This window comes from Pelodiscus sinensis, chromosome 1, assembly GCF_052426305.1.
Source record: "Pelodiscus sinensis isolate ZL-2025 chromosome 1, ASM5242630v1, whole genome shotgun sequence".
In the NCBI taxonomy this organism is placed as follows: domain Eukaryota; kingdom Metazoa; phylum Chordata; order Testudines; family Trionychidae; genus Pelodiscus; species Pelodiscus sinensis.
The window spans coordinates 15632532-15650173 of record NC_143052.1 but is presented as its reverse complement, the minus strand read 5'-3'; the positions used below and the strand labels follow the sequence as shown (position 1 = coordinate 15650173).

The window sequence follows — 17642 nt, the reverse complement described above, 5'->3', positions numbered from 1 at the left end:
TCCAAAAATGTTAGGCTTCTCTCATCTACCTCACTAGCAAGCAGTTGATTTTCTCTGATAGATTGGAAGCTAAATACTTGCAAAAGAAAGATGTACCTATTCTCTGCTAGCTGGGAACCAGACTACTAAAGCTTATGACAGCGAGGATGGTAAAATACAGATTACATTACACTCACTATGCTGCTGAATGTACAAAGTACACCCTAGCATTCCAATGACTTCACTAGGATATTAACTGACTGAGGCCAAGGACCCAGCCACAAAAGATTATCACATATAAATTATAATAAAATGATCAAGAGTGATGGTTTCATAACATTCTGAGGCACTTAAAACTCAAAACATCTCTCAAAATAGAAAAAAAGGCTCTAGTAAAGAGTACGGATCACTCTTGCCTTTTGAGGAGCTACTGCAGATGTTCTTGGTTTGTCTCTGAACATTTTTGTACGGGGCATGATAGGAGCTTTAAGTGAAAGCCTGTGGTCCCTCGGTGTGGATAGGCCTAAGCACCCAGTACATGGACTGACAAACTAAGCATGTCTCTTGGACACTAACAGCTAATAGGAATTAAAAGCTTACAATGAGGCACAAGTGTGCTTAACAGGTTGATCTCAGGAGTCAAGGCTGCATGCTGCAACATGACCTATGTCCGAAGTTCAAAGTCTACCAGTGCAAAGGGATTGTTACCTTTTTAGCTTCAGCTAAGCCATTCAATTTCGGTGGTGGAGGGGGAGATACATCAAAGAAGAGGACGTCTTCATCCTCAGAGAAGCCCATCCCCAGCCTGGGTGTTTGAGGGGTTGCAGCTTTGGGAAATTCAGTCCCTGGGGTTGGAGAGCGGAGTCCTGAGAAGGATGGTAGTGCTGAGCTATTGGCTTTAGTTGTACTCTGAAGAAACCTTAAAGAGGACAAACACATTGATATATAGTTAGGACTTCCTGGCAAATCAAAAAGCTTGAAAATAGTACAACTGAATTTGGAAGACAGGTTAGAAGCCATTGTTCAATGAAAGCCCTTTGGTTCTCAGGCACAATGCTGGGGTGTTGACTGCTCACTGAAATAACTTCATGATATTCCTAGTTTGATTAGGTTTTATAAAACTTAAATCCTCCCACCCTACAGAACAGTCTGCCTGCAAAACATCAGCAGATGCTAGAGTGTTTTACCGCCTCTGTATATCTTCTGATCGTTTTTTTCTGGCCTCCAACATTTGCTGCTTCTGTTGTTTGAGCAGTGCCGAAGCAGAGATGGACTGGAAAGCAGGTCCTTGCTTCCCTCCAGCACCTGAAATAAATATACAGACACTGAGACTTGCAAGGAACAAGCCTTGGCTGCAAAGGAGTGTCCGCAAAGGAAAGTATCACGGGAGTATCTGGACATACCTGCTGCATCTGCTTTGGCCAAGTGTTTGCAGAGGTTTCGTGCTCCAAATGTTGGCATTGCCAACAATTCTTTGAACTCATCAGAACACGGCCTGGTTCTCTTTGCCATACCTGGAGCAGTGCACAAAAAAACCCAACAGACTCAGAACCAGGATGGGAAATGTAGATCTGGCTCCAGCACTCACACTTATTGCACGAGACATTTCTAACAAAAGCACTGCTATTCAGTTCTAACTTAGTGCTCTCACCTTAACAGAGTTCACGAACTAGCTTCTGAACATCCCACCTATTTATCTTTGGTACTTCACTATCTTTAATGTGTTCTCCCCCCTGGGAGGCCCAACAAGGGCTCTCCTATCTATATAAAGGGAAACGAAGGCAGAGAGGTTAAGTGACTTGCTCAATGACTTGGAAGAAATGTGTCAGAGCCAAGATTAGTGCTTTGAAGTAGGGATGCTAAATTTTGATTAATCAGCTAATCGAGTAGTCGATGGAATTTCCATCGACTACTCGATTAGTCAATAAGGGAGGGGAGGTGCTGGGTTCCCCATTGCACCTCTGCCTCCCATCACCTGCTCTGCACTGCAGAGACACTGCTGGGGGTGCGAAGGTAGGAGGGGGGGAACCGGTTTTTAAGCTAGCTCCTGCTCCCCCCCACTTGCTGCCTCTGATATAGAGGCAGAAAGGGGGGAGAATGTAAGTAGTCAAACTAGGCTTATTGGATAGTCAGATATTCGACTACTTTTTTACATCCCTGCTCTGAAGTTCCCAACCTCCCAGGACTGTGCTAGAACTGCTCCGGCATGCCTTTCTCTTTGGGGCATACTCATCCCCAGATATCGTGAACACCCTATTTCCAATGGCTCAAGTTGTTTGTGTTCAGCCCAGTGATTCACAACTGGAGATCTTAGAACTGCCACTGCTCCCTCAGTCTAGCAGTAACTTTTCATGGACTGGATGAAGTAAGATTTAGACTTTGGCCAGTAATTTTCTATCCCAGAGTTATGTGTGAACAGTGCAGGAGGCTGTGTAATAAAGAGGGTACTAAGTACATGCTAAAGAGAGCTGGGCATTCTCGGTGCACTTATTCCCTGCAGCTTTAATACCGGGGGAGGAGTTTAGATCATCTGGGGAAGTGAACTGAGACTGGCTGTCTTTGTAACTACACAATTTCCCAGAGACACTAAACGAGTTCACACAGAATGGTCGCACAGACATGTCGCACTACAGGCTGAACACATGTGATGGGAAAAAAGAAAGTTACCCATTTTCTCTCTAGTTTCCTGCACAATTGCGTCTGTTCCTTTTACCACCAGATTCTTGAGAGTGGTTTGTATCTTCTTCTTTGGGGCTGCAGCTGCTGCACTATAAAGACAAATCCCACCAAAAATGAGTGTTGCTCCAAGGTGGAAAGCAGTGTAAGATAAAGAGAAGGACTGGAATTTGAGAACCAACTCAGCAATGCTGCAATTACCAACTATCAATGCTTTTTTTGTGATGGTATGTCCCGGGATGGTGTACCAGCACCTATTTTCCCTGCATAACTTAAATGAATTGCATTCCCCTTAGGTGTACCGGTACCTCTTTTCCTGGGGCGGCTGGGCTCCCCTGACGGAAGTCCGCTCGGGACATGCAGCTCTTAAAGGGGCCACGACATTTTGGCCTCTGGTGCGGCTTTTTTTTTTGGCTCAACAAGTTTCCTCCCGGAGGACCCGGCACCTTTTTTCTTATACCCCGCCCCTCCCAAAGCAGCACTGCCAATCCTCCACTCTGAGCAGGTGCTTCCCTCACAATATTTCTATTAAGTAGGAACATTTTGCTGTAACCTTTTGTATCTCAAAGACTTAGGTTTCCTATTTGTGACCAGATTTAGATAAACATTTAGTATTAAGTAGACACAAAGACTTTGCTGATACCTGGTTAATATTAGCTCAAGAAAAAGACATATTGCTATATACAGCCACACACATCATTTAATGAGATTATCAGGTAGGAGATCCCTACCTTTTAGGAGTCCCTAAAAGTGATTTGCAAGTATTGGTAATAATCTAGCTTCCACTTAAGTCAATATGAGTCTTTGCATTGCTGATTTCACTGGGATTTGGAATGGGTGCAATTAAGTCTCAGAACCTGTGTGAAGTAGTGATCAGATACATACAGCTCACTTCCTCTACCCTCGCAGGTGGGAAGCAATAGCTATTTGAGAGCATATTGTTTAGGTCACACTGTAATTACTCAAGTTAGTATTTGGCCAGAACACAGTGGTTAGAAGTGCCCAGGAATCTTTAATGACCCTGAGTGCTCAAGACTTACCAAGTTTTACCACTCCTTTGAAAGCCAGTGGCATAGCACCCTCAGCCTCACTATACAGAATTGTCACAGTACAGATTCTGAGGTAAGACAATCACATGTCAACTCACCAAGACCACCTCAAGGACAGGAATTGGTTTTCCACCCAATCACTGACTCTGCGTAACTTGGATGGTCAGGCAAGTTCCCTGCCAAATGTGGTGTGGCTGCAAGCCTCAGAGCAGTTTGATTCCTGTTTGGTTAATTTAGTTAACCCAAAGGAATGCCTGTCTCTTTAAAGGTAACTTCAGGCACACCTACACATAGTAGGAAGGGATTTCTGTCAAAGAGCCAAGGGCTGCAAGGGATTTTAGCCATTTCTCTTACACTGAGGCTGCATAGGCTGCTGAAGAAACGCCTCCATAGTAAAACCCATCCTGACACAGCCTCTCCTTCAAGCTGGGGTTTTTGCGAGCTCTCCGCTTTGGAGCACGGCCACTGGAGAAGGTGGACTGTAAATCTGCCCGCTTTGAGCTGAGCTTCTTGTACTGGGATTGCACGTGGTACTGGCAATATTCGCAGTCATTCTGAAGAAAAGAAATAAGGCTGCTCTGTTACTGAAAACTAACTGGAGATTAATAGATAACATTTCTCCTGAGAAAATCAGTATCTTTTTGTAGCTAAGCAGTGGTTGTACAGACATAATGAGCCAAGTATTGAGCCTGGCTAATACGCACACAGGCAGGTCTACCACTGTGGGTTGAAGGCTGTTATAGCGCAGGGACCAGACACTACCGGGAGAGAAAATCCCATGCACTAATATCTTACATATTCCTCTCAGAGTCCCAGGTTTGACCTCACAGATGCTCGAGTCATGGCTGCATGCATATTGATGTCCCATGACCATCAAATTTAGATAGCCTCTTTACAGGCAGAGATGAAGGGAGAGAAAGCAACATTAAAATGAGATGTTTCCTACAGCCATCTAAAAAAAGTTTACAGACATATTTCAACATAAACCCAGGAGAGAACAGAGATTTAAAATCAGTGACTGCCCTAATTTGTCTGGAGGAAAGAAGCAACTCTGAACAGCACTCTCCAACTATGGTGTTCATTAATTTGTTATCAAAGCCTAATAATATCATTCTCTATATAGTTCTATGCATGAGGTTTCTAATAGCAATAACCTCCAGATCTGGCACATTGCTAGCAGGCACAATGAGCACAAACAGCCAGTCACCCCCTCTAGTCAGTTTAGCAACCAGGAAATATCCTCCCCATGGCTCATAATTGCTGCCACTTGATGTTTATTGATGCACTTGCCATTTAAGATGCTGCACACTCATATCTCCATGTTTTGATGTATAAGCACCAAATGTTGCAAATGCCTTACACCAGCGGTTCCCAAGCATACAGACCCCTTTTCAATCTATTAAAATGTAATGGACCCCCCTCCCTGAAGGAGGAAAAAAAAGTAAAAGAAAAGTAAGGATTGGGCCTATCACAGTGGGCCCGATCCTTATTTTTTAACTTTCCACAGAGCCGCTGCAGTACCGTCACGGACCACCAAAGGTCGGCGGACCACAGGATGGGAACCACTGCCTTACACAACTGATGTCCTTCTCCATCTCCAAATGCTTCTCCCCCACTTCCAACCTTTCCCCGTTCCGCTAGCATCCCTCAAGGGTCTGTACTAAGTCCGTACTCTTTTTCTTCTAGACCTCCCTGTGGGGTGCTTGACTCTGCTCTGGTACCTCTGAATGCCACTGCTACTGGGATGATTCCCCTCACTGCTCATCCCCACACCTGTCTGATCTCTCAGCTTGGATGAATTCCCACCAACTCAGATGCTGTGGAAACAAGAATACTCCCCACATCCTAACTCTCCCTTGATACATGGTCTTGACATCAGAGCTGTGAGCATGCTAAGGTTTTTCAAGATGCATTTGCTGGTGTACGTATCTGGCTAAAACTGAACACGAAGATTATCAGAGGGGCCACACCCTCACAGGGACCCTTGCAGAGGTGTCAAGGCCTTGTTTCCATAGTAACATAGCATAGGGTGAACAAAGGATATTTAGATTAGATTAAGATTTTACTTCCTCCTCCTTGACCTTCCCACTTACAATGGGGTGGCCTATCCCTAAAGGCCAGAGGCCTGGAGCCAGCCAGTCTCATACTATTTAGCCTGACTGCCATACCTAAGATGAGATGTGGGGTTTAGTTGTTAGAACCAGCTGGTAAAGAAGTTAGACAAACACCATCAGGGATGGTCTAGCTAATAAAGTCCTGTCTTGAGTGCAGGCTGGACTAGACCACCTCTTGAGCTCCCTTCCAGTCCTGCTATTCTCTGATTCTCCTACAAAGAGCAACAGAAAATGGCAGAGAAGGGGGCATGTTCAGGAAGAGAGAGATTAGAGTCTTTGGGCATAGAAGATTTCAGCAGAGGCCTAAGACACTAGGGAATGGCTGCTGGAAGTAAATAGACTCTAGCCAGGAATCCAGAGTTTCAGAGAAAAGGCTAGAGGCGGGGAATGCCTGGGAGGCCTCAAGCAGGAAGAAAAGAATCAAGATTTGTTGGGAATTTGAGAATTTTTATTTTGAATATTCTGTAATGTTAATAAATCCTGTCCCAGGGAGGCATGTTTCTGGACTTGAAGCAGTTTGAGAGAGCCCTGAAAAATGGGGAAACTGCAGCAGAGTACCTGCAGAATACCCTCAGGCCACAAGGTGGCATGCAGGTGAAGGCCTGCCCAGTGATGCAAGTAATGGCACACATGTTAGTTATACCTTATAACCCAGTAATGCACAGAATCAGAGCACTGTCTCAAAGTTACCAGCCAGTTATTCCTTCATCAACGACCCACAACAACAACACATCAATGACAGGCTAGAGATTAACAGTTGCATACCAGGTTAACAATCTGTGTACATGGGTCACCGTTCTTCTTCTTAGCTTTGCAGGTTCCCAGGTCCAGAGCTTCACCCAAAAGTAAGATCTTCTGGGAGTGATCAACAGATACACATATCTAGAAAGAAACAGCACAAAGAGTAAACCCAAGGCTCACTAAATAGACTTTTGAAGGAGGGTGAATGGGTCCTAGGATGGTAATGAAACAGAGCTCTTGATCTCCAGGTCATTGGTTCAGCTCCTGACTAGGTTGGTGGTGCCCAATTGTAATTTACCACAGAAGAGCAAATTGATAGATTAAGAGCCAGTAGATGGTCTCAGTCCAATTTCTAGCGAACATGGGTTCACAGGACAATAGTCACCATCAAGTGGCCTAGTTGCTCTTCACGAAGAACTCAGCACAACACCAGCTCAGCATGATCATCCTGGGGAGAGAGTTCTGCTATGTTGGGATGACTAGGTTGTACTGCTATGCACTGTGCTGTATGTATTCTGTGGACAGATAGAAGGATTCGTATGTCAGTAATGGAAGTCGGCACTTTTCCCAGTTCAGTTTAATTGAAAGATTTATACCAGGATAGCCCACTGTCCACCATAGCTCAAGGCACAGCCTATACTAGAAGGGCTGTTGGCTTTCTTCAGAAGTTCATTGGCAGTCATTGTGACAAGGGGTCAAATATCATTACATGCCCATAAATCATGTACAGGGAGAACTAACTATTAAACAGGTGGCTCTGATGGAAAAGGGAGTGAGAGGGTAAAAACTCAGATTGAGAAAAGGAAAGAAAAGAAAGGAGAGAAAGACAAGAGACCTCTCAACACATGACCTGTTTACTGTCCAGTGAGAAAAAGGAAATCCCAGCATTATATGTTCAGGGATCTAGGGAAACCAGTCAGGAGCTGTCAGTACTGACCCCTGATGGTAAGGTTGGAGATATTTATAGAATGCATAGCAGGGTGGAATATGAACTTCTAAGCACTATTCCTTCTGAGGGTACCATGAATTACAACATCCAATAGACAAAGTGTTTTGAAACATTTCCCAGTGAGAGCTCAAATAAAGTCACAAGTCCAAGAGGGAAAAAAACCATGCTTACTTCATCCGAGCCATCTTTAGGTTTCATGGGATTAGCATTGAGCAGTCCAATGACCATGCCTTGGTCTGTCTTCCAGTGTTCTTTGTGGACATCACCAAATAGAAACAACGAAACACAGCTGTTCAGATCACGCAGGTCGTTTAGCCGCCAGATACTGAAAGTTTTGCCCTGGAACAGAAAACCATTGACATTATTCAAGCTTACAATAATCTACACAAAACTTGTTACTATTTGCCTTTGTTCTCTATACTTAGCATAGATCAGGAAATACCGTGGCAACATTATTTACTGACAAAAATAAATGGTAAAACATGTGTAACTATGACCATTGTTCTTGCTCCTGTTGCCAGTACTTACTAGCTGTACAGCACTTTGCACAGATTCTCATTAATTGACAATTGTTTTGTACAGTACCGGTTAACCCCATTTTACAGACAATAAAATTGAGGCAGAGTTTTGCAGAAGACCACATACTTGGAAATAGAACACAGAACTTGTATTCATCTCTGTAGCTAACCACTAAACTTCTTCAGGACAAAATATTAGCCTACAGAATGATCACAAGGGAGTTGTTTGAAGTCCTATGACTTGGTACTTTTAGAACAAGATCAAGCAAAACCCTAGTACGTACACAATCTATAAGACTTGGAAGCATTGAATTTTTTAAACTGGTAAATGTCAACAAACATCTATTTCACCTTACATGCAAACCAACAAAAAAATATTTCCAATGATAATAACCAACATTTAAATAGGCACAGAAAGAAAAATTCTGCTTGAGGGACTTTAATTACAGTTTGATTTATGGCTTTGTACCTTGTATACTTTGACATGGAATTTTGACAATTTGTATTTTAACAGTTCTAACCCTTTAACTTTTTGAATCTCAACATCTACTGTAATTAAACAGTTATTGCTTGTCCCCTCCATAATTTCCTACAACTGCAAATTTAAATGGATAAAAATTGAAAAAAAAATGTTTAAAAATAAACTTTATGATCTGTCAAAACTATAATTGAATTCTGTTCAAGCCTAACAATAGGCAATAATCAGTCATTGGAAGGAAAACAACTCAGGGACCTAATAGATCCTTTCTATCTCAAGATTCTATGAGCTAGCACATGAATTCACCTTTTGGGACTACGGGACCAAGTGACTGAAATCTGAAGAATAAAGAATGAACTAATTGGGGTTTTTTTTGGGAGGCGGGAGGAGCATTTAATATGGAGACTTTTGGTTTCATAGAAGTAGCTGCACTTCTGGGGGCCCAAGCTAGTGAATTTAGCAATTCATAACAATAGAAGTCATATTAAAGGTGAAATAATCCTGCAGAATGCACGTACCATAACATAATGAGCAGATTTATACATCATTCTGTAACTGACAATCTTATGTCATGCATTTAGGTTCTTGTATGAGTGCAGACATTAGCAACACTGAATGAACCTAGACTACATAGAATATTCACAATTAGTATAGTAGCTTGTTTTAATTAAAACAAGAATGTGGAGTTGGCTGACAAAATGTGCAAAACCTAATTAAACTGTCACTGAAAATACCCTCACTTAATTGTGACTAGAACAAAACTGCTTACGTTATTTGAGCTCTGAGGAGTGATTTTCTTTATTATGACTCCAAATGTTACCCAGTCTGTTTCCTCCAGACTCCCCCCAGCCAGTTTGCTTTGCAGCTGAGATAATCTAACCAGTTTCCGTCCAGCCATTTTCCTGTCCATTTCCACTGATGACACACGGGGTTTTCTACATTAAGAAAAGAACATATAAAGAGAAACCACTAACATTAGCACCAACACAGGGAGGCGACCAAGAGTATCTACAATAGCTTTTAAATTCATGAAATTACAGCGAGAGAACTATTACCCCAGGGGTGGGCAAGAGGCTGCAAGCCACCAGATCCGGCCCGCAGCTGACTCGCTAGGACCCTTAAGCACAGCGCAGTGGAAGTCATTTTAAATGTGGCTGCTCTATTCTGGGAGTGAGGAGGAAGGCTTTGTGTAGTGCCCCATCCCTCAGCAAAATCTCTTAGCTTCCATTGGCCAGTTTCTGAACAATAGCAGCTCAGATATTTTGCTGGCGGCAATGGCAACAAATGAAGCCTCTTCCCTCCCCTCCCCATCACTCCTTCACCCTGCAGGGAGCAGAGCCATATGGAGAAGCCTGCGACTGCAGCCTTCAGGTTCCTGCAGGGTTGCTGACCTGGAGTTTCCTAGGTAAGTGCCTCCCAGCAAGAGCCTGCCTCTGGCACCCCCGCTCTCTTCCCTCCCCCTGCCTTCTTTAGACCACCACCCAAATTCTCTGTACCCTTTTCCCCCAGGTCACAACTCCCTCCCAGACTCAGCACCCCCTCCTACGCTCTTCCCCCAGGCCAGAACCCTCTCTGGCACACATACCTCCTCCTTGACCCTGCACCCCATTCCCCTGCCCCAAGCCATCACTCAAACCTCTGCACCCATAATCCCTCCTGGATTCTGTTCCCAAGCCTCTGCCCCAGATCACAACCCCCTCCTTCACCCAAACTCCCTGTCAGATTCCACACCTCTTCCTGCACCCCAGTCTCCTACCCCAAGCTCCCTTCTGCACCCAACCTCTGTCCCAGACCCCAAACTCCCTCGGTAAAAATGCAGCCATTGAGGACTTGCCAACATCTTGAAGTGGCCCCCCATTAAAAATGATTGCCCACCCCTGTATTAGACCCTTTAACCCAGGGCGTGGAACCTATTGCCCACAGGCTGCTTTCATCTCGCTTGCAAGGCTCGAGGCTCTACCCCACCCTCCACAGCAGGGTGAGCTGTCGCTGGTGCTCCAGTCACGCAGTGGTGGCGGGGAAGGAGGAGTGCTATCACCTGCTCTCCCCAGCTGAGGGGATGACCCCTGAGCCTCATTGAGTCCACAGGTTCTGCCTGGCAGGGAGAGGAAGTGGCTCTGTCCTGGGAATGGCAGTGCAGGGCAGTTTTGTCCCTGGCACTGGTTTGCAGGCTCCACCCCCATCGCTCCTATTGGCCAGGAATCCCAGCCAATGAGAAAAGTGTGGGGAGGGGGAGGGAGCAGTGCCTAGCATGGGGCGACACAGAGCCACAAGTGCCCCCACCCAGAGAGCTGGATCAGGTAGGAACCTCACTCCCACCTTCTTCCACACACCCCTTCATGCCTAGACCCCCCCCCAACCTCTTCCTCCTGCCCAGATCCCCCAGCCCCCCGCCAACACAGAACCCACACGCCACTCTCAGTCCACTCCCATGTCCTACCTCCCACCCAGATCCCATACATCACCCACAGCTCGCTCCATTCCTGCATCCTCCCTCCTATCCAGACTCTGCACCAACCCTGTTCCTGCCCCCCTTCCACCTGCCCTGATCCCACACCCCCATCCCACCTCCTGCACAGTCCCTGAATCCCCACAGACCCATCCCACACACTGAACTTCTCATTTTTGGCCCCATTCCAGCACCTAGCAGGCCCCACAAAATCTACTAGCCCCAGACCTCCAGAAGAGTTCTTGGGAAGAAGCCCTGAGCCTTGGTGAGGTAAGGTATCTTTTTTTTTCAGCTTATCAGTTGGGGGCAATGTCTGTGAGGGGTTATTTTCTTTCTCACTTGCATGTGGCTGCTGTTCCCCAAAAATGTTCCCTGTCCCTGCTCTAGCCCATCCCCAACTAGGAAAATAAGCGAGTAGCTGACTACCTGATAAGCCTACACTTATCAGGTAGTCGAGTCACTACTTGACTAGTTGCTTCCCCATCCCCTTGCTGCCTCTGTATTAGAGGCAGCTGGGGGTAGTGGGAGAGCAGGAGCCAGTTCTGGGGGAATCTGGCATAAGGTTTCCCATAGCACTGTCTCCCCAGTGCCACCTGCCCCCCACTGCTGCCTCTATTACAGGCAGCAGCGGAGGGCATGATGCTCCGCATCCCCTGTCTATAGCAGCCTGGGCTGGCTGTGAACAGAGGCTGCTCCAGCAGCAGCCCCTGACTGCGAGGGGTCCCAGCTCCCCGCTGGGACTTCCCGTGGACAGTGACTGTTGGCCCCGCACAAGTCAGGAATGAGCAAGCCCAGCTCAGTCCTGGCTTCTGCCGGGTCTGAGACCTATCCCCATGGGGGCTCTGCATTTAAACATAGTAAGAGCCAGGTGGGCAGAGCGCCTGGCTCTTACTACATTTAAAATTCAGAGTCGCAGCAGGGGTCTCTCCCAGGCCCAGCGTAAACCAGGAGTGAGTGCCTTTTCTTATCAATTAATTGTGTAGCTGATAAAAATGTTATCAACTACACAATTAGTGAAATACCCTTTTAACGTCCCTAGTCCAAATACCAACAAAGCAAGATAAACATGCATCTGTGGTTAATTCTGTTCATCTCAACAAAGACTGAACAATATTGCTGCCCAAGCATAAGTGAGGGGTTTGAAATCCACTGCTCTTTCCAATGGGGAAAGCCATGTCAAGTTAAAAGACTTGTGGTCACAACAAGCATTGTAAATATGGAGTCAGCTCCTGAGGACTGATGTGGAGTGAACTGCTCACACTGAAGTCCACAGCAAGTCACCCATTTATTTTGACAAGAGGAGGATCAGGCTCCATCATGTTTCCCTTGCTTCCCCACCACCTCTGAATATAATGCAACAGAAACAGTTCTAAGAGCTAATAAAATGATTGCTACACTGTTACAAATGGACTCCAGGTGAGAACAGCAGCAAGAGGACCAAAAATGGAAAATAAGCCAGCTGAACTACTGATCAGTGCTGCTTCTAGACAACTAACATTCCATCCTAATCAGTGAATATTCATTCTGGGATGGGAAAGCTATTTGTAAAATACAGCCACCAGAAATTTCACCCTGCTGTGACAGCCTGATGCATCTCCCAAAGGTGCCTCCTCCATCAAAGTCCATTAGAAGGATCACATGTCTCCTGCTATTTGAATATGTACCCTTGATACCCAGAGCAGCTTTGGGTCCCTGACCTTAATCGGAGTCCAGAGAAGGTTTCCACAGAGGCAGGCTGATCAGTCACACTGGAACCTCCTTGCACTTGAGGAGTCCAGTCTCTGGTGGCCACCTTGGGCCTGTTCCCAGGGGTAGACCTGAGAGGTTGAAGTGGCAAACTTGATACTGGTGTTGGAGGAGGGCTCTTATTTTCTATAAAGAATGGGGAGAAAAAGGAAAATCTACATAATGAATGAAAAACAAATATTCTCGGTAAAATAATACAGCATCTTAAACTTAAGGAGCTTCAGGGGGTAGCCAAGTTAGTCTGTTACAGAAAAAACAGCAAGTAAATGGTGTGGTAGCACTTTATAGACTAACAAAACATGTAGATGGTATCATGAGCTTTGGGGGAGCACATTCCACTTCTTCAGATGACTGGAGTTATGACTAGAGGATAAAAAAAAAACTCGAAATAAATAGAAGGGAAGGGCGGGGGCAGGGGAGAGGGAGAGGGAGAGAGAGAAAGATGCTCTGTCTCTCACCCCCCTACCTCTATACATAAAGTATCAGGAGAAATGGTGCTAAACCTGAGCAGATAAAGATCTAAGTCAGTGGATGGATTGCTAAGGCAGGAAGGATACCATTCAGAAAGCTGTTAGCAACTTCAGTGTCTGAAACAAAAGACACTGAAGTTGCTAACAGCTTTCTGAATGGTATCCTTTCTGCCTTAGCAATCCATTCACTGATTTTGATCTTTATCTACTCAGGTTTAGTACCCTTTCTCCTGATACTTTATGTATAGAGGGGGGGGGGGGGGAGGGCGGCGGCGACAGAGCATCTCCCCCCCTCCCCCCCCGCTTCCCTTCTATTTATTTCGAGTTTTCTTATCCTCTAGTCATAACTCCGGTCATCTGAAGAAGTAGGCTCTGCCCACGAAAGCTTATGATACCATCTACATATTTTGTTAGTCTATAAAGTGCTACCAGACCATTTACTTGCAGTTTTTTTAAACTTAAGAGACATCCGTCCAGGCCGTATTACCCACATAAGCAATGGAAAAGACTTAATTCAGCTAGTCGAACTTGCCTCCTCAGAACAGGACTGTTCCCTGTAGTGGAGTGTTTCTCAAAGTGGGCCGCAAAACCACTTTGAAAAACCTATTATCTGGCAGCGCTGGTTTGTTTATTTACTGGTGCCATGGCCGTGGAACCTTGTGGCTCCTATTGGCTCCATTTCACCGTCTGCAGACGCGGGGAACCACAGGAAGGGGTGGTCTGGATCACGCTGCTTCCCGCAGCTCCCGTTGGCTGCAAACGGTGAAACAGCCAATAGGAGTGGCGAAGCTCCGTGGCCGCAGCACTGGTAAATATACAAACCAGCGCAGCCAGTTATTATGTTTCTCAAAGTGGTTTCACAGACCACTTTGAAAAAACAGTGCTGTAGTGGAATCTCAAGGCCTAGCTCCTGTTCTGTTGTAAATGATTCAAGCAATGCAATTTCCTTTGAGAGAATAAGCCAGTGCCTCAAATCTACAGTTACTCTCATATTCTCAGACAAGAACTCAAACTAATATTACCAGACAGCAGCATAGTGGTAAGGCAACTTAACTGTACTATAACCCAATTATTAAGACCTATACCTGATGGTGAAAGTTTTGGTTTCTGGGGTGCCCGTTTGGTTGTTGATAAAGCAGGGCTGTTGAGCTGAGCAGAGAAACATGGTGATTCCTGGAGTTTTGGAATTTTCCTTTCCTTTAAGGGAACACAAGATGATTTACCTGGTCAACAGAAACAAGGAATATTTATGAGACCTCAGTGGCTGGACACCCACTATAACAACTGCTCCAAATGCCAAACTAAATTAAATATAGGAATCGGCATGGAGACCTTGGAAAGGGTTCAGAAAAGGGAAACTAAAACGATTAGGGGTTTGGAACGGGTCCCATAGGAAGAGAGGTTAAAACAACTGGGACTTTTCAGTTTAGAAAAGAGGAGACTGAGGGGGGATATGATAGAGGTACATAAAATCATGAGTGGTGTGGAGAGGGCAAATAAAGAAAAGGTATTTATTAATTCCCATAATAGAAGAACTAGAGGACACCAAATGAAGTTAATGGGTAGGACGTTTAAAACTAATAAAAGAAAGTTCTTCTTCACAGAGCGGGTAGTCAATCTGTGGAACTCCTTGCCAGAGGAGGCTGTGAAGGTTAGGACTATAACAGAGTTTAAAGAGAAGCTAGATAATTTCATGGAGGTTAGGTCCATAAAAAGTTATTAGCCAGGGGATAGAAATGGTGTCCCTGGCCTCTGTTTGTCAGAGGCTAGAGAGGGATGGCAGGAGACAAATTGCTTGATCATTGTCTTAGGTCCACCCTCTCTGGGGCACCTGGTGCTGGCCACTGTTGGCAGACAGGCTACTGGGCTAGATGGACCTTTGGTCTGACCCAGTACGGCCATTCTTATGACCTTTCCATATAGCTGCCAGCATCTAAAGCTTGCATTTGAAATATAACAGCTGGGTAGAAGCCAGGAGCTCATCTTCCAGTGTCGCAAAACAGTAGGTACAAATAAAACATTGGGCTGTATTAAGATGGAGTTCTGGCAACACTCTTTGCTGACCCCAAATATGGACCCTCCTCCTTTTTATCCATAACACATTCACCACCCAGCTATATCACTCACAGTAACACCATAAATCAATCTGATAGGTATGTTATGCAAAACATATCACGGCCTACCAACAGCATTGTATGTAGCACCTTCCATCAAAGGACCTCAAAAAGTTTATGCATATGAGTCAGTACAACCCCTTGTAGAGAATCATCCCCAATTTACGGATAGGGAAACAGAGGTTAAGTGATTTAGTCACTTGCCCAAGATGACAAATTTGTAGCAGCTAGGAATAGAACCCAGGTCTGTATTCTTTTAGCTGTCTCAGCCCCTTTCCATGAATTACATCAAGTGCCTAAGTTCACCAAGACTTGACTATAAATACAAGTTTGGAAGTGGACACATGGGAAATATGTTTAACCTAATTACCAAGGGTTTTCTTCTGAGGGCCCGAGCTGGATGACTGCCCAATTGCAGTCATTTGTAACTGCTCCTGTAACTTCTTCATCTGCTCTTGTAATTTCCTCAGCTCATCTAGGGGAGGAAAAAAAATGAAGCTAGCAAGACACCAAAATGGATTAAGATGTACAAGATTCCTGGAAGCTCAGTGACTTCACTTCTCTATTCCCATGATTTAGTAATTATAAGGGGAGAGAGAAAAGGAACTGAAGCAATGATAAAAACAAAGCTCAAGCTCTCTAAGGCTCACAGTGAACACAGACTTTCCAACAGCCTCCCAGAGATTATTTTCTCATTAACAAATGTATTTTTTCACTACGTAGGTGATGCTAAGCCATGTGCATTAATATTTCCTCTCAATACAAGCAATCAAGTGAAAGTACTGGGTACCAACACCAAAAGTACCTGCATTGGATCACATTCCAGCCTGTGTGCATCTTCATGCCATAACTTACCATAGTCACAATAGCACCAATACAACTCCTTTAAGGTACTCTGATGCTGATTAAAATTTTAAGCAACCAATCAGATGCAGCCCCAAAGATCTATCAACACACAGGAAGCAGTTTGATGAACTGCCTTTTGTTGAAGCTTAAGTGTGTGATGATTTTTTTAGTATTGATGAAAGGTGCCAGAATGACAGCCCTAGAGAATGAAGACTTCTTTATCCACCCCCCATCTTTAAGGGATGAGTGGGTATTTAAGCCTCCATGGCTCATTCAGTCATTGGTATCTCTGTTGACAAAGTTGGTATTTGGGATGGTAAATTTTGCTATGTGGACACTTAGAACTGGGCTAAAGCCAATATGCTTACTTAAGCCAGTCCACTCAACACTCCTCAGGAGAGCTTTCTACCAATTCCCAACAGGGCTGGAATTGAACAGGAAACCTTGAGAGGAAGGGCTCTGTACCGCTCGCCAATCCCATGAGCCCTCTGGCATGCCCCAGTCAGCTCCTTTGTGATCAACACAGCTTGTAAAGAGATGACATATGCTTGAAGGCATGACAAAAAAACAACAAAAATTGCTGTTTAGCAAACCTTGCAAATCTTGATTATTTTTCTCCTCCTGATTGAGAGCTGGTGAACAGGGTATTTCCTGTACAGTTTCTTCCTCCTCCTCCTCCTCCTCTGTCAGGTCACCCACATCTCCAAACAATGCAGCTGCATCTTCCTTCTCCTCACTGACTTCACTCTGCTCAGCATCAACCTCCTCGGTGTAGGATTCATCATCCTCTGCATCAAACAGCTCATCATACTCATCCGGTTCTCCAGTGTCATCTGAGTGAGCAGTGGTCTCTTCAGGAGTATTCCTATCCTCAGCTGCCTCATTCTCTTCTAATAGGGAAGCCAACAGCTCCAAGTCATCATCACCTAGAACAAACAAATCAAATCAAAGGTCACTACAACTCAATTAAAGGAAAACTGAAATGCAGTATATGCCCAAGATATTACAATCACATTTGATTACAAAGAAAAACTGTCCACTAAAGAGCACTGATTTTCTTTTACCCCCAACCAAAAATGCTATTAAAAAAGGAAGACAACAATAGAATACAGAATAGCATCCAAGCTCTTTGTCTCACATAAAACAATGTCTCTGACACAGATTTCTTTAAAGTTCACTGTGTATAAAAAATTACACAGAGAAACAACGAAGCAAGGAACAAATATTGTCAGATATGTTGATCAAGAAAGATAGACTGGAGCCACAGGCAGAAACACAGGAAATGACGGATTTCTATTCTTGTTAGGTATGCTCTATATTATTTTGGTCATAGATTTATCTTTGGTTTATTACGTAGATTTCCAGTCTGTGATCCCTCAAAGGCCCACAGAAAGCTGGCAGATAGCTGTGCCGCTGTAAGGTAGCCGTTCTATGTGGCAGGAAAGAGCTCTTACACTGGCATAATTAAACCACCCTCAATGAGCAGTGATAGCTATATCAGCAGGCGCGTGTC

The 17642-nt window shown here is 44.7% G+C and overlaps 1 protein-coding gene across 3 annotated transcripts in view; it reads right to left on the bottom strand.

Annotated features, from left to right (window-relative positions):
• The window catches only part of MCM10 (minichromosome maintenance 10 replication initiation factor), a 36137-nt gene that overhangs the window by 13534 nt on the left and 4961 nt on the right, over positions 1-17642 (bottom strand). For all 3 annotated transcript variants that reach the window (XM_075926023.2, XM_089778342.1, XM_075926022.2), the window contains exons 3-14: positions 16723-17055; positions 15654-15758; positions 14255-14392; positions 12651-12825; positions 9274-9439; positions 7680-7847; positions 6584-6700; positions 4059-4258; positions 2647-2747; positions 1383-1493; positions 1167-1284; positions 688-898 (exon numbers count right to left, since the gene is read on the bottom strand). In XM_075926023.2, coding sequence (XP_075782138.2) covers positions 688-898; positions 1167-1284; positions 1383-1493; positions 2647-2747; positions 4059-4258; positions 6584-6700; positions 7680-7847; positions 9274-9439; positions 12651-12825; positions 14255-14392; positions 15654-15758; positions 16723-17055 — 1943 coding nt within the window. The remainder of the gene's footprint in view (positions 1-687; positions 899-1166; positions 1285-1382; positions 1494-2646; positions 2748-4058; positions 4259-6583; positions 6701-7679; positions 7848-9273; positions 9440-12650; positions 12826-14254; positions 14393-15653; positions 15759-16722; positions 17056-17642) is intronic.